This window comes from Giraffa tippelskirchi, chromosome 3, assembly GCF_054371585.1.
Source record: "Giraffa tippelskirchi isolate mGirTip1 chromosome 3, T2T-mGirTip1v1.2.pri, whole genome shotgun sequence".
NCBI classification, from domain to species: domain Eukaryota; kingdom Metazoa; phylum Chordata; class Mammalia; order Artiodactyla; family Giraffidae; genus Giraffa; species Giraffa tippelskirchi.
In genome coordinates, this window is record NC_137277.1 from 92,004,654 (window position 1) to 92,019,217 (window position 14,564).

General features: G+C 40.6%; 1 protein-coding gene across 1 annotated transcript in view; it reads left to right on the forward strand.

Annotated features, from left to right (window-relative positions):
• Nucleotides 1-14,564, forward strand: part of SCN9A (sodium voltage-gated channel alpha subunit 9) — a 164,977-nt gene that overhangs the window by 62,932 nt on the left and 87,481 nt on the right. Inside the window, exon 2 of the mRNA XM_081576010.1 lies at nt 8,474-8,783. Within this exon, the coding sequence (XP_081432136.1) occupies nt 8,526-8,783 (258 nt within the window). The 5' untranslated portion in view covers nt 8,474-8,525. The remainder of the gene's footprint in view (nt 1-8,473; nt 8,784-14,564) is intronic.

Below are 14,564 nucleotides of genomic sequence, written 5' to 3' on the forward strand. Positions count from 1 at the left end.
TGGTCATTTCTCACTATTCCCTCCTGCTAGCCTCTGGCAACAGTAATGTTCTTTTTGTCTCTGAGGATGTGACTATTCTGGACATTTCACACACCTTTTGGATCTGGCTACCTTCATGGGGTTTTCAGGGTTCTTCTGTGTTGTAACATGTGTCTATATTTTACTAATTTTTATTTTCATGTAATATTCATTATGTGGATATCCATTATGTGGATACAGTGCATTTTGTCAGTTGACAGACATTTGGATTGTTTTCACTATTTGGCTATTAAGAATAATGCTGCTATACACATTCATGTACAAGTTTTATGGGGACATGTTTTCAATTCTTTTGAGTACTTACCTAGTAGTGAAATGATGAGTCATCATTCATTCTCTCATTCATTCATTCTCTCATTCATTCATTCTCTCATTAGTCACCCTGGCCTGCTTTTGAATGTGCACATTGCAATATTCCTTATCTTTCACTACTTTCTTAAAAAAAAAAAAAAAGTCATCTCAGCTTCAGTTTCCATCAAAATAAATGTTTCTTCTTACTGGTTTGAATTTACAGAAACAATGGAGTAAATGAATGCATGCATGCTAAGTCACTTCAGTCATGTCCAACTCTTTGCAATCCTTTGGACTGTAGCCCACCAGGCTCCTCTGTCCATGGGATTCTCCAGGCAAGAATACTGGTGTGGGTTGCCGTGCCTCCTCCAGGGGATATTCCCAACCCAGGGACTGAACCCACATCTCTTACAACTCCTGCATTGGCAGGTGGGTTCTTTACCACTGGCACCCCTGAGAAGTCCAATGAAGTAAATAATCTTAGTCAAATACTTTAAAACCCAGGAAAGACAGCAAACATGTAGTCATTAACTGTTCAAATTTTGTTCAAAAGCAATATTATTAGCTGCTTGTGGCCATCAGAATAGACTGACTTTGTTCTTTTCCATAATTATAAAATTCCATAATTCTGAATCCACAGGTAGAGATATGTTCTTATTTCTAATTATGCCATTGCATGGCTTTCAGTATGTTCTTTCCTGTGAATGATTGCTATATATCTACTATTTATAAGAGGTTTTTAGTTCTGCATATTTGGAGAGGATACTGAAAGAGTCCTGGAATTTGTCAGAAATGTTTGAAATTTTGTTCTTAATTCGGGGAATTCACTACTTCCTCTTGTCACGTGAGTGTATGCTCCTCGGTTCTTGTCACGTCACAACAAAGATTTGGAGTGACGGACATTAGAGCCCTCGGCAGGTCACGGCTCTCGGGTCTTGGACAGACCATGTTATAGCTCTTAGACAAACCAGTGTTACAGCTCTCTTTTATTTAGATAATAGCAGGAAAAATCCATCCTTGAAGCATGAGGGCCTGCCGACCGTCGACCCAAAGACGCGAAGAGAAGATTGCCCCCAGCGCGCGGGAGAGGAAAAAAGGGAGAGAGAGTGCTTTGGCTCCGCTTTTTATATGTTTTTTTCTTCCCCCTGAGCCTGCCCTATGTAAATTGGGCTTAGCCAGGAGTGCTGTTCTACCTGAAGTTCTCACTTCGGTCCTCGGACCTTCCTTTGACCTTTCTTTGTTCCATTTTTGCGGGCTTTTCCCTTTCTTGTCTTTAGCCACCACCATTTTGGACTCCTGTTTCCTAGTCTAACTACCTAACATTCCCCCCTCAAGAGATGGGAGGCCCAATTCTTTGGGAATAGGGGCGTCGAGGTCTTTCTGGCTACTTCCTGCTGAACTGGGATGGCGAGGGGTATTGGGCCTCCCCCTCTTGCTAGTCTCAGGCCTCAGAGTCCTCATAGCAGTGTCCATCTAAGGGTGAGTGATATTCTCCATAGTCGGCTGTAGTTTTATATCTTAGTTGAACTGGCATTGCATGTTGTAGCTTGTTGACCTGAGCAGAGACAAAACAGGTTAGACATTGATAACATATGGAGTAATCATAAGCAGCATCAATATGGCATAACAAGGACTAGTAGGGGCATTAGTCAATTCCAAATTCACATCGCCAGGATGGCTCAAGTCCCTCTTTGGTCAGGGATCAGAAGATCTATCCCCTCTCTGTTTTGGAGTACAATCTCTGTCAAGCTGTGTTGGCTCTTTAGAGCTAGCCTGAGAAATCTTATCCCCAGAAACTAGATTTTGGGGGTGTTCATTAGAATGGCACTCATTTGTGGTTCTGAATAGGTATCTGAGCTCTCCTAGGGGCTCACAGGTGTATTGAGTGTCCTCTTCTGTTTTCTTCCACGGCTTGACTCGTTAGTAGTGAATCCAGGAGTCGTGTCCTGGTAGCTTGACTGCTGTGGGGGTAGAAAGTATTACAGGGTAGGGCCCCTTCCATGTGGGCTGGAGTTGAGCCTTTTGGGACCCCTCTTTCCAGACTTTAATTAGGACTTGAGTCTCTGGAGCATATAGTGGTGACTCCTTAGAATCTTTTGGGTCTTGGTTCATACCTCACAAGCATATATCCTGTTGGAATTGCCCAATGGCCATGGTAAAAGACTGGAGGGTCTGAACCCCTGTATCTAGGAAGAGGTCATTGACATAAACAAAAGGTCTCCCATATAGCATCTCATAAGGACTAAGACCAACCTGTTCCTTGGGGGCAATATGGGCGCGGAGGAGGGCTATTGGTAAAGCTTCCTTCCATCCCAGGGAGGTCTCCTGGGTTATCTTTTTTATCACTGATTTTGAGAATTGGTTGTCTCTTTCTACTTTTCCTGAAGACTGAGGCCTCCAGGCACAAGGAGATAATAAGTAATGCCCAGTGCTTTAGAGACCCCTTGGGTGACCGTAGAAGTAAATGACATCCCATTATCACTTTGTAGTGATCTGGGCAGACCAAATCTTGGAATGATTTCATGGAGCAGTTCTTTTACCACCTCCTCAGCCTTCTCAGTCCGGGTGGGTAAGCCTTCAATCCATCCTGTGAATGTATCTATCATGATTAATAGGTATTTATACCCTTGAGAAACTGGCATCTGGGTGAAGTCTATCTGCCAGTCCTCTCCTGGGTAGGTCCTGTGTCGTTGGATGGGCTGGGCCAGCTGGGGTCTTCGAGGTCCTTGGGGGTTGTTTAATTGGCAAGTGGGACAAGAGGAGACCACTTGCCTTACAGTTGTTTGGAGGCCTGTTCCTCTGAAGGACCTTTCTAGTAATCTTTGGAGGGTCTTTTCTTCTAAATGAGTGGTGGCATGTAAGGAGTTAACCAACTTCCATTGGAGGTTTCCAGGCAGAAAAAGGAGTCCCTCCTTTTGTAACCACTCTATATGATCTTCTTGAAAGCCCTCACTCTTAGCTTTAAGAGTCTCACCTTCAGTATATGAAGGAGTTTCTGGCAAATTAGTCTGTGAAACTAAGGTGGCGACCCCTATTAGGTCATTGTTCTGTAATGTTGCTCTCTTAGCTGCCTGATCAGCTGTTTGGTTTCCTCATGTCACTTCCGTGCTCCCTTTTTGGTGTCCTTTACAATGGGAGACTGAAACCTCAGTGGGCAGATGGACTGTCTCTAAGAGTCTAAGAATTTGATCACCATATTTGATTGGAGACCCTTGGGTGGTCAAGTGGCCCCTTTCTTTCTAAATAGCTGCACGTGCATGTAGCACCAGAAAGGCATACTGGGAGTCAGTGTAAATAGCTATCTTTTTTCCTTTTCCCGAGTCAGGGCTATGAGCTCAGCTAATTGAGCTGAAGTACCTGGGGTCAGTTTTCATTCCAATCCCAAAAAAAGGCAATGCCAAAGAATGCTCAAACTACCGCACAATTGCACTCATCTCACATGCTAGTAAAGTAATACTCAAAATTTTCCAAGCCAGGCTTCAGCAATATGTGGACCGTGAACTTCCAAATGTTCAAGCTGGTTTTAGAAAAGGCAAAGGAACCAGAGATCAAATTGCCAATATCCGCTGGATCACCGAAAAAGCAAGAGAGTTCCAGAAAAACATCTATTTCTGCTTTATTGACTATGCCAAAGCTTTTGACTGTGTGGATCACAATAAACTGTGGACAATTCTGAAAGAGATGGGAATACCAGACCATCTGACCTGTCTCTTGAGAAACCTGTATGCAGGTCAGGAAGCAACAGTTAGAACTGGACATGGAACAACAGACTGGTTCCAAAGAGGAAAAGGAGTACGTCAAGGCGGTATATTGTCACCCTGCTTATTTAACTTCTATGCAGAGTACATCATGAGAAACGCTGGGCTGGAAGAAACACAAACTGGAATCAAGATTGCTGGGAGAAATATCAATAACCTCAGATACACAGATGACACCACCCTTATGGCAGAAAGCAAAGAACTAAAGAGCCTCTTGATGAAAGTGAAAGAGGAGAGTGAAAAAGTTGGCTTAAAGCTCATCGTTCAGAAAACTAAGATCATGGCATCTGGTCCCATCACTTCATGGGAAATAGATGGGGAAAGAGTGGAAACAGTGTCAGACTTTATTTTTTTGGGCTCCAAAATCACTGCAGATGGTGATTGCAGCCATGAAATTAAAAGACGCTTACTCCTTGGAAGGAAGGTTATGGCCAACCTAGATAGCATATTTAAAAGCAGAGACATTACTTTGCCAACAAAAGTCCGTCTAGTCAAGGCTATGGTTTTTCCAGTGGTCATGTATGGATGTGAGAGTTGGACGGTGAAGAAAGCTGAGTGCCGCAGAATTGATGCTTTTGAACTGTGGTGTTGGAGAAGACTCTTGAGAGTCCCTTGGACTGCAAGAAGATCCAATCCATCCATCCTAAAAGAGATCAATCCTGGGTGTTCATTGGAAGGACTGATGTTGAAGCTGAAACTCCAATACTTTGGCCACCTCATGTGAAGAGTTGACCCATTGGAAAAGACCCTAATGCTGGGTAGGATTGGGGGCAGGAGGAGAAGGGGATAACAGAGGATTAGATGGTTGGATGGCATCACTTACTCGACGGACATGAGTTTGGGTAGACTCCGGGAGTTAGTGATGGACAGGGAGGCCTGGCGTGCTGCAATCCATGGGGTCACAAAGAGTCGGACACGACTGAGCGACTGAACTGAACTGAAGTGAACCTGGTGGCAGAGGCTTAGCCTCTATGATCTCAAAATTGGAGACTACTGCATACCCGGCTCTTCTTTTTCCATCTAAGAAATATCTCCTTCCATCAGTGTACCAGATTTCCTCAGGATTGGTCAGAGGATCTTCCGACAATCCCTCTCAGGGTTTTGTCCAGTGATCCAAGGTTTCTAGACAAGAGTGAAAGAGGAGAGAGAGTGCGTTGGCTCCGCTTTTTATATGTTTTTTCCCTCCCCCTGAGCCTGCCCTATGTAAATTGGGCTTAGCCAAGAGTGCTGTTCTACCTGAAGTTCTCACTCCGGTCCTCGGACCTTCCTTTGACCTTTCTTTGTTCCATTTTTGCGGGCTTTTCCCTTTCTTGTCTTTAGCCACCGCCATTTTGGACTCCTATTTCCTATTCTAACTACCTAACACTCTTACATATGGTACCCTCTCTCCTGATACATGCCTAATTTCTCTATCTTTGTTTCTATATTGAGGATATAAAAAAAGAATGTGAGTTAAACTAAGTGTATTCTCCTTTACTATGGTCAAACCAGGTTTGTCTGTATGATTCGGTTCAATTGGTATTCCTTTTTATAAGTTTCATAAACACAGAAACCGTGTTTTCTCGTTACTCTCACAGCTCTATATATCTGATATAGAAACATGCCCAGATTAACTATTTGGTAAAAATATTTTAAATGAATATGAGTTAGCAGAGTTAAAAAAAATGTGATAAGACATTGCCATAGCAAAACCCAGATTCAAGTGTGTGGTGGTTTAGTCACTAAGTTGTGTCTAACTCTTGCGACCTCATGGACTGTAGCCTGCCAGGGGATCTTCCTGACCCAGGAATCAAACCCACGTCTCCTGCATTGCAGGCATATTCTTTACCGCCTGAGCTGTGTGGTAAAACATAAAAAGATTATTTTTCAGAAAAGCTAAATTTGCTTTATAAGTTTTTACATAAATTTACATTGCAAAATGATTGTTTTTATATTGTTTTTAAACTGGTCTTCCACCTTTAATAAATGCATAGATTTCTGATAAGGTCTTCCTTGGTGCCTCAGAGAGTCAAGAATCTGCCTGCAATGCAGGAGACCCAGGCTCGATCCCTGGGTCAGGAAGATCCCTGGAGAAGGGAATAGCAACCCACTCCAGTATTCTTGCCTGGAGAATTCCATGGACAGTGGAGCCTGGTGGGCTACAGTCCGTGGTGTTGCAGAGTTGGACACTACTGAGCAATTAATACTACTACTTACTGATAAGTGTGGTTATTCTTATACTGTGCTCAAGTAGCTAAGGGGAAGAGTCATCCATTTTGCTCTAAACATAACTAGAGTTGATTTTGTTTAACATGGGAAGAGGAGAAATCTGTAAAAGAAAGAATAATTAGTTTCAGCTTCCTTTCACTTCTTTTCCTAAATCTATATAACCTGTGTTGTCACTATTATGATTTGCTTAATTTTTACATTTCACAATGGAAAATAAAAGAGCAGACCATGGCTTCTCTTAGCTCATCCTCCCTCTGTGTATCAAGATATCACTTAATGCACAATCTTTCAAGGTGTTCACAGTGGGTTGACATACTAGAAGTTGGTGTATCCCAACTCTCAGGCAGTCCTAATGCAGAAGGACTCATTTTTATTTCCCAGTGTAGGAGTTATGAAGTTACCTTGACTCAGTGCAATAATGCGCCTATAATTTTTAAAATAAGAACTGTTAATTTTATGCTCTTCTATTTAGATCATTCCAAAATAATAATACATAATTTTTTTTATTTTTATTTCTTGTACTTTTTGTAATGTTTTGTGTTATGGTCCTTTAATGGACCGGAACTTCGGGGTACAGAGTTGACCGATAAGAAAGTGAAAGAAGGAAGAAAAGAGGCTGATGTTCCCTGGTTTACACAGCATATCAGTATAACTCCAGACAAAGAGTTAACTCCATCTAAGTAGGCACAGGGCGCCCTCTTGAAGAGGACTTGAAAGCCCCGGCGAGTAAGTAGACATAGAGGATATCTGTGCTCCGTGGAAGCAGCCTGAAAGGGAGAGGGAGAGGGAGAGAGAGAGAGAGAGAGAGCGCGCGAGTGAAATGAGGAAAGACACAGGGACCAGTGTTCTGATGGAACAAAGGAGTTTATTCAACATATTGTGGGCATATATATACTCTCTCACAAGATAGCCTTTTCAGCAGAAATAGGGACTAAAAAAAAAAAAATCTTACAAGTTATTCAGGAAGCTTGAGGCTAGAATCATTTTCAAGAGAGGGGACTGTAAAAGTTACTTTCCATATCAGAAGGGAAAAGAGTTGTAAATCGCTACTTTTCACCATATGGAAAGGCTCCTTTCCATACGAACAGAATACGTAAATTCCTATTATTCCCAAGAGCTGGCTTGCCAGCCCTTCTGGCACTTGCATTCAGGGGCTGTTAAGGAACAAAAGGACTTATGCAAGACAGAAAACAGCATACAGGAAGCCTCCTGTTAAATGCTACCTTACAGTTTTGTATATACTTGTAAGTCAATTAAGGAAGTCATAATTTGAGTGCCTATCATAGTGTTTTTGTTTTTTAACTTTAAAAATTGAATCTATCCCAAACGTTTCCAAAATTCCTTTTATCTTCTTTGTTCTTCTAAAACATTTCCATAAATTGTCTTTAATTTAAAAGGAAAAAATGTTATCTGATTTGTAAAAGGGCATGTATTTATCATGTGTATGTGTATGTGTGTGTTAGTCGCTCAGTCGTGTCTGACTCTTTGGAACCCCATGGACTGTAGCCCGCCAGGCTCCTCTGTCCATGAAATTCTTCAGGCAAGAATACTGGAGTGGGTTGCCATTCCCTTCTCCAGGGAATCTTCTTGACCTAGGGATCAAACCCAGTCTCCTATATTGTAGGCAGATTCTTTACCATCTGAGCTACCAGGGAAGCTCATGTATTTATTGTAAGAAAATCTAAATGTGTAAAATAGAGTAAAGCAAACTTCCACTGCTTCACTTTATAGAAATGAGTTTCTTTAAGACAGAGAAGTAGAGACTGCGTATGTCAGACAAAATAGGATCAGGTGATGCAGAAAGAGGAGAACTGGAGAATGGTGCTGTCAGAAGCCCTGTCGTAAAGATTTTTAAACAAGTAAAGTTGAATTGCACTAAGAGTAAGCACAGATGAAAAGTAAAGCAAATTAAGTATTTTGAATTAAGTTGTCACTATGATCTGTGAAGTACTAAGTTCAAATTCTTAATTAAAGTTCATTAGAGGGCATGGAAAATAAGTCACGTACATGGTAGTCACTTAATAAGTGCCTATTCAACAGGATGGTAATTATGTGAACACATTACTTCTTGCAATTGAAACCAGAATCTGTTTTTTTATTATTACTGTAATTATTATTTTTTTTTAAGTGTCATTCTTGACTGGCAAACAGTTACAGCTTCGTTTGTTTCTCCTTAGGCCTCTTATGTAAGGACTTGAAGGGGAAATAAAACACATACAGGATGAAAAGATGGCACTGCTGCCTCCCCCGGGACCTCAGAGCTTTGTCTTCTTCACAACACAGTCTCTTGCCCTCATCGAACAACGTATTGCTGAAGGAAAAACAAAGGAACCCAAAGAAGAAAAGCGAGATGATGACGAAGAAGGGCCAAAGCCAAGCAGTGACTTGGAAGCCGGCAAACAGCTGCCCTTCATCTATGGGGACATTCCTCCGGGCATGGTGTCAGAGCCCCTGGAGGACTTAGACCCTTACTATGCAGACAAAAAAGTGAGTTTATTGTACTTGCAATGGTGCGGTCTCTCTTTACCTCTTTTGTATAAACAGATACTGAGATTAAGAGGAATTTATTGAAAAACTACATCATGAAAACATGTTTAGTTAAAATGCATATGTAGGATATTTCAGAATATGTACTTTTTCTAATTTTTCATCAAAACTGATTCTGTCACTGGCATACAATTTTGATTTTTTTTTTAATTTAATAGTGTTCAGTATCATGTTCTGCCCTTTAGACATGACATAAGTGCATCCTCGTAGAAACAAAATAACTGTCAATGTGAGAAATAAGACCTGGTTATATGGCCAGAATGCATTTGCATGGAGGTGTCGGTTGAATCCTTGGGAATATATAAAATCACTTAACTAATTATGGGGTTTCAAGAGCCACTCATTTAGGGGGTTGGAGAGAATGAAGAATCTGAGATGGTCAGAGAGGTAAGACATAAATCAGAAAATTTTCCACTATTCAGAAAAAAAAGGAAAGAGAATATTTCATAAAATTACTCAGGAAGCTGAGGCTAGATAAAACCTATTGGAATGCACAAGGAGGATGAGTTGGTAACTTTTTTGCAAGCAGTTTATGTTAGTTGATGGAAATCAAAGCAAGAGAGTGGCAACTCTACTTAAAACTCTGTAATGGCCTATATGGGAAAAGAATCTTAAAAAAAAAGAGAGAGGATATATGTATAACTGATTCACTTTTCTGTATGCCTGAAACCAACACAACATTGTAATTAACTATACTCCATTCAGTTTTTTAAAAAAAGGAAGATAGTGGTGGACAGCAAGTGAAAAGAGGAAGTGCGGGTGCCAGTCGATGCATACTGAGAAATTTGAGAAATTTCCATCAGAAAGATGGCACTGAAGGCAACAGAGAAATTGAAAACTTTTTTTTTAAACAATGAAACGTTGCAGTTACAATTTTTTTAGTATTTATTTTTGGCTGTGCCAGGCCTTCCTCGCTATGTGCAGGGTTTCTCTCGTGGCGAGCAAGGGCTAGTCTATAGTTGTAGTGTGTGGGCTTCTCATTGCAGTGGCTTCTCTTGTTGTAGAGCATGGGCTTCAGTAGTTGTGACACACAGGCTTAGTTGTCCCATGGCATGTGGAATCTTCCAGACCAGGTATCAATCTCATGTCCCCTTGCATTGGTAGGCATATTCTCAACCACTGGACCACCAGGGAAGTCCCTTGAAAACCTTTTTTACATAGGGTATAAATAGCATGTTTAAAAGTGGAGAAAAATTATTCCCAGAGAGGAAAATACAGAAGGTTGAGTAAAGTAGTTAGTTGCTGATGTTAACAGACAAGGGATAAACCACAAGTCGGCTTGAATTTGCATTAAAAAACTGCAGAAAAATGGAGAGAAGCCTTACTGTGTGAGCCTTGTAGGGCAAATAGGATGAATTTAAGATATGTTGAAGTAAATGTAGGCACATCTGAGGAAATGCATGTTAAATAGTGTCAATGTTTTCCATACTACAGGAGTGGAAGTTGTCCTTTGAGAGTCAATCTTGGGACTGCAGATCTGAGAGTATTAATTGCATTAAGGAAATGGGAGAGTTTGAAACACCTGCTGTAAAGATAATTCTACCAAGAAAATGAGAAGGAGGTTACCGTCATTTTTGAGACAGTAGCAGATACAACCAGATTGAACTTGACAAAGAGGAGACAGTACAGGATAAAATCAGCAGGTTCCCTAACTTTCTCCCAACAATGCTTTGCTACACAGCACCTGCAGACTTACTGTCAAGAGGTCAAGAAAGGCAGAATAAAGTCCATTTAAAAGTTATTTTGATTTAAGATATAAATAAAAGGGAACATTTCTTGATAAGATAGCTAGCAGATAAAATAAGGAACAGTGAAATGTCTTGTGAAATAGAAAATGTGATGAACTTAATTTTGATGGTATAAACACATCTACTTCAGGGAGAGTTGCTGTGAATAACAATGCGTAATTTTTTGCCTCATATTAAAATCAGCATCTCAACAAACTGACAGCGTGTCAAGAGTAAGCAGAATACCTGAGAAGCCTTTGAGATAATACCCAGCATTCTTATTAACCCATCAGTAGTCCAACACAGAAAAAAAGAAAGCTAGCATGTTTTCAGGGTCTCTATAACAGATCCTGGATTTTTCATACAAATTAACAACATATTCACTACAACCTGGAGAGATAGGAATTAATAAAGGATTCAAGGAAATTAATTAACTCACAAAATGTTACATAAACACTCATAAATTTTGTCCTAGATTTTTTAGTTCAAGTTGATTTGACTCCCTACTGAGATGTTTTATGGCATCTCTTAGTTTAGTTTTGTTTTTGTTGTATAGCAACTACTGTGCTCACAACTTTACAAAAATGAATGGAATAATCAATGGATAAATAACGAAATAGGCAAAATTAAAAACACTTTCTCATTTTACTTGTTGATATTACTTCATCCTAAAAAATGTCTGGCTCCTGAGGGGGCCTGGATATAATTTAACCAGCCTCCCTTACAGAGGAAAAAATCTTTCTGGAGTAAATCCCAGTTCAGAGACATAAACTAATATTGGCTTAAAGTGACTTGGGAGGTAAAAATAAAATGTTTGCATTTGGAGGATGAAAAATGGAATCATTTTAGCTCTAGGATAGAGTAATGTAATAGAGAATATTTGGGGTGGGACTCCAGTCCCTCGCTTTGGCCCCAGCTCCTTTCAAATGTGACACCAACCATGTTAAAAGCCCAACGCACATCTGCATCAGAATATAATACTTAGGTAGAGCTAAGTCAGACTAAGTTATCTATTTTTCATGGTCCTCTCTTAACAGATGAATAAATACCCAAAGGGATTATTGAGTCTTCTTATTTTTATTGTTTAGTTTGGAGCTTGAAATGATCAACTTTCTATGCCATGTCCTAGCTCCTCAATCATTCTTGGTTAAAATAGTTTGGACTTCTTGCAACTTCAGGGTTGAATTTCATGTGGATTGAGTCTTTAATGTTTCAAGTTATTCACGCTAATAGATGAGAACTTTATTTCTGCTACACTATAATCATTGCTTGGATTAAAAATCTTAATGACTCCTGATTTGACTTAGGTTCAGATTTTAACTTATGCTTGAATGTAATGATCAATGCTTTGTTAAAAAAAATTTTAATAAATTAATGTAGAGGTATTGTAGAGGTTAGGGCTTCATTTTCATATATGATGAATATATTAAGTGGCTTCCTAGGTGGCCCTAGTGGTAAAGAACTCACCTGCCAATACAGGAGACATAAGAGATGCGGGTTTGATTCCTGGAGTGGGAAGATTCCCTGGAGGAGGGCATGGCAACCCACTCTGGTATTCTTGCCTAGAGAATCCCATGGACAGAGGAGCCTGGTGAGCTGCAGTCTATAGGTCACACAGACTCAGACATGACTGAAGTGACTTTGCACGCATACATGTTCCCAACATTTACCAAGAATTTACAATGTACCGGAACTTTTTTTTTTTTTTTTAATTGGAGGCTAATTACTTTAGAATATTGTAGTGGTTTTGCCATACATTGACATGAATCAGCCATGGGTGTACATGTGTTCCCCATTCTGACCCTCCTTCCCACCTCCCTCCCCATCCCATCCCTCTGGGTCATACCAGTGCACCAGCCCTGAGCACCCCGTCTCATGCATCGAACCTGGAATGATGATCTGTTTCACATATGATAATATACATGTTTCAGTGCTATTCTCTCAAATCATCCCATCCTCGACTTCTCCCACAGAGTCCAAAAGACTGTTCTATACATCTGTGTCTCTTTTGCTGTCTCGCATATAGTATTATCATTACCATCTTTCTGAATTCCATATATATGCATTACTATACTGTACTGGTGTTTTTCTTTCTGGCTTACTTTACTCTGTATAATAGGCTCCAGTTTCCTCCACCTCATTAGAACTGATTCAAATGTGTTCTTTTTAATGGCTGAGTAATATTCTATTGTGTATATGTACCACAGCTTCCTTATCCATTCTTCTGCTGATGAGCATCTAGGTTGCTTCCATGTCCTGGCTATTATAAACATTGCTGCAATGAACATTGGGGTTCATGTGTTTCTTTCAGTTCTGGTTTCCTCAGTGTGTATGCCCAGCAGTGGGATTGCTGGGTCATATGGCAGTTCTGTTTCAAGTTTTTTAAGGAATCTCCACACTGTTCTCCATAGTGGCTGTAATAGTTTGCATTCCCACCAACAGTGTAAGGGGTTCCCTTTTCTCCATACCCTCTCCAGCATTTATTGTTTGTAGACTTTTGGATAGCAGCCATTCTGATTGGCATGAAATGTGTACCAGAACTTAAAAGCTTCACAGACACTGAGTGCTAGCTCTCAAGTTGTGAAATGGTAGATCAAGTATTAAGAATACTATCTGTCCAACTCCAAAGCTTATACTCGTAAGTTCATAATTCTCTAATTTTATGTTCAATAAATTATTGAATAAGTGAGCCATATAAAATAATTTATTCAGACATTGACATCTGTGCATTTGCTAGCAGGATTTTAGAGTTTTCTAGAGATACTCATCCTGCTACTCAAAATTTCATATCTGTTTTCCCATCTGTAATAACTAGTGGGTGTGTATAAATCCAGACAATCCTAAAGTTTTTAATGTAAATGAAAATTGGGAATTTGGATTTAAAAATAGTAAACCAAGTCTTTTTTTTTTTTTAATTTCAAGTGCAAGTTAACTTGATCTTGCCAAGTTGAGGCAGTAATATCATTTTCATGTTAGCTCAGATGACTTCTGTTTCATGAAGCCTCCCTGATTATTCCAATAGACATAAGACCCTGCTCCCTCTTCACTCTCATGCTCTGCCATTTGTATTTCTCTGTATGATACCTGTCACATTATGTCTTATATTAGAGTTGTGCTGTCTGCTTAGTCACTCAGTTGTGTCTAACTGCGACCCTATTGACTGTAGCCTGCCAGGCTTCTCTGTCCACGGGGATTCTCTAGGCAAGAATACTGGAGGGGTTGCCATGCCCTCCTCCAGGGAATCTTCCCAATCCAGGGATTGAACCCAGGTCTCCTGTGTTGCAAGCGGATTCTTTACTTTCTGAGCCACCAAAGAAGCCCTGTATTAGAGTTCAGTTCAGTTCAGTTGCTCAGTTGTGTACGACTCTTTGCGACCCCATGAACCGCAGCACGCCAGGCCTCTCTGTCCATCACCAACTCCCGGAGTCCACCCAAACCCATGTCCATCGAGTTGATGATGCCATCCAGCCATCTCATCCTCTGTCGTCCCCTTCTCCTCCTGCCCTCAATCTTTCCCAGCATCAAGGTCTTTTCCCATGAGTCAGCTCTTCACATCAGGTGGCCAAAGTATTGGAGTTTCAGCTTCAACATCAGTCCTGCCAATGAACACCCAGGACTAATCTCCTTTAGGATGCACTGGTTGAATCTCCTTGCTGTCCAAGGGACTCTTACTGTGCTCTTAATCACTTTTCTCTGAAACCTCTTAAATGGAAAATTCATGCCTCACTTATGTTCAAATTCATTTCATTATCTCTTATGCCATAGCTGCTCCCAGGTGGCACTAGTGGTAAAAAAAAAAAAAAAAAAAAAAGCTTGCCTATCGCAGGAGAGACTTAAGAGACACTGGTTTGATCCTTGGGTCAGGAAGATCCCCTGGAGGAGGGCATGGCAACCGACTTGAGTATTCTTGCTTGGAAAATCCCATGGACAGAGAAGCCTGGCAGGCTACAATCTAAAGGGCCGCAAAGAGTTGACAAAAGTGAAGCGACTTAGC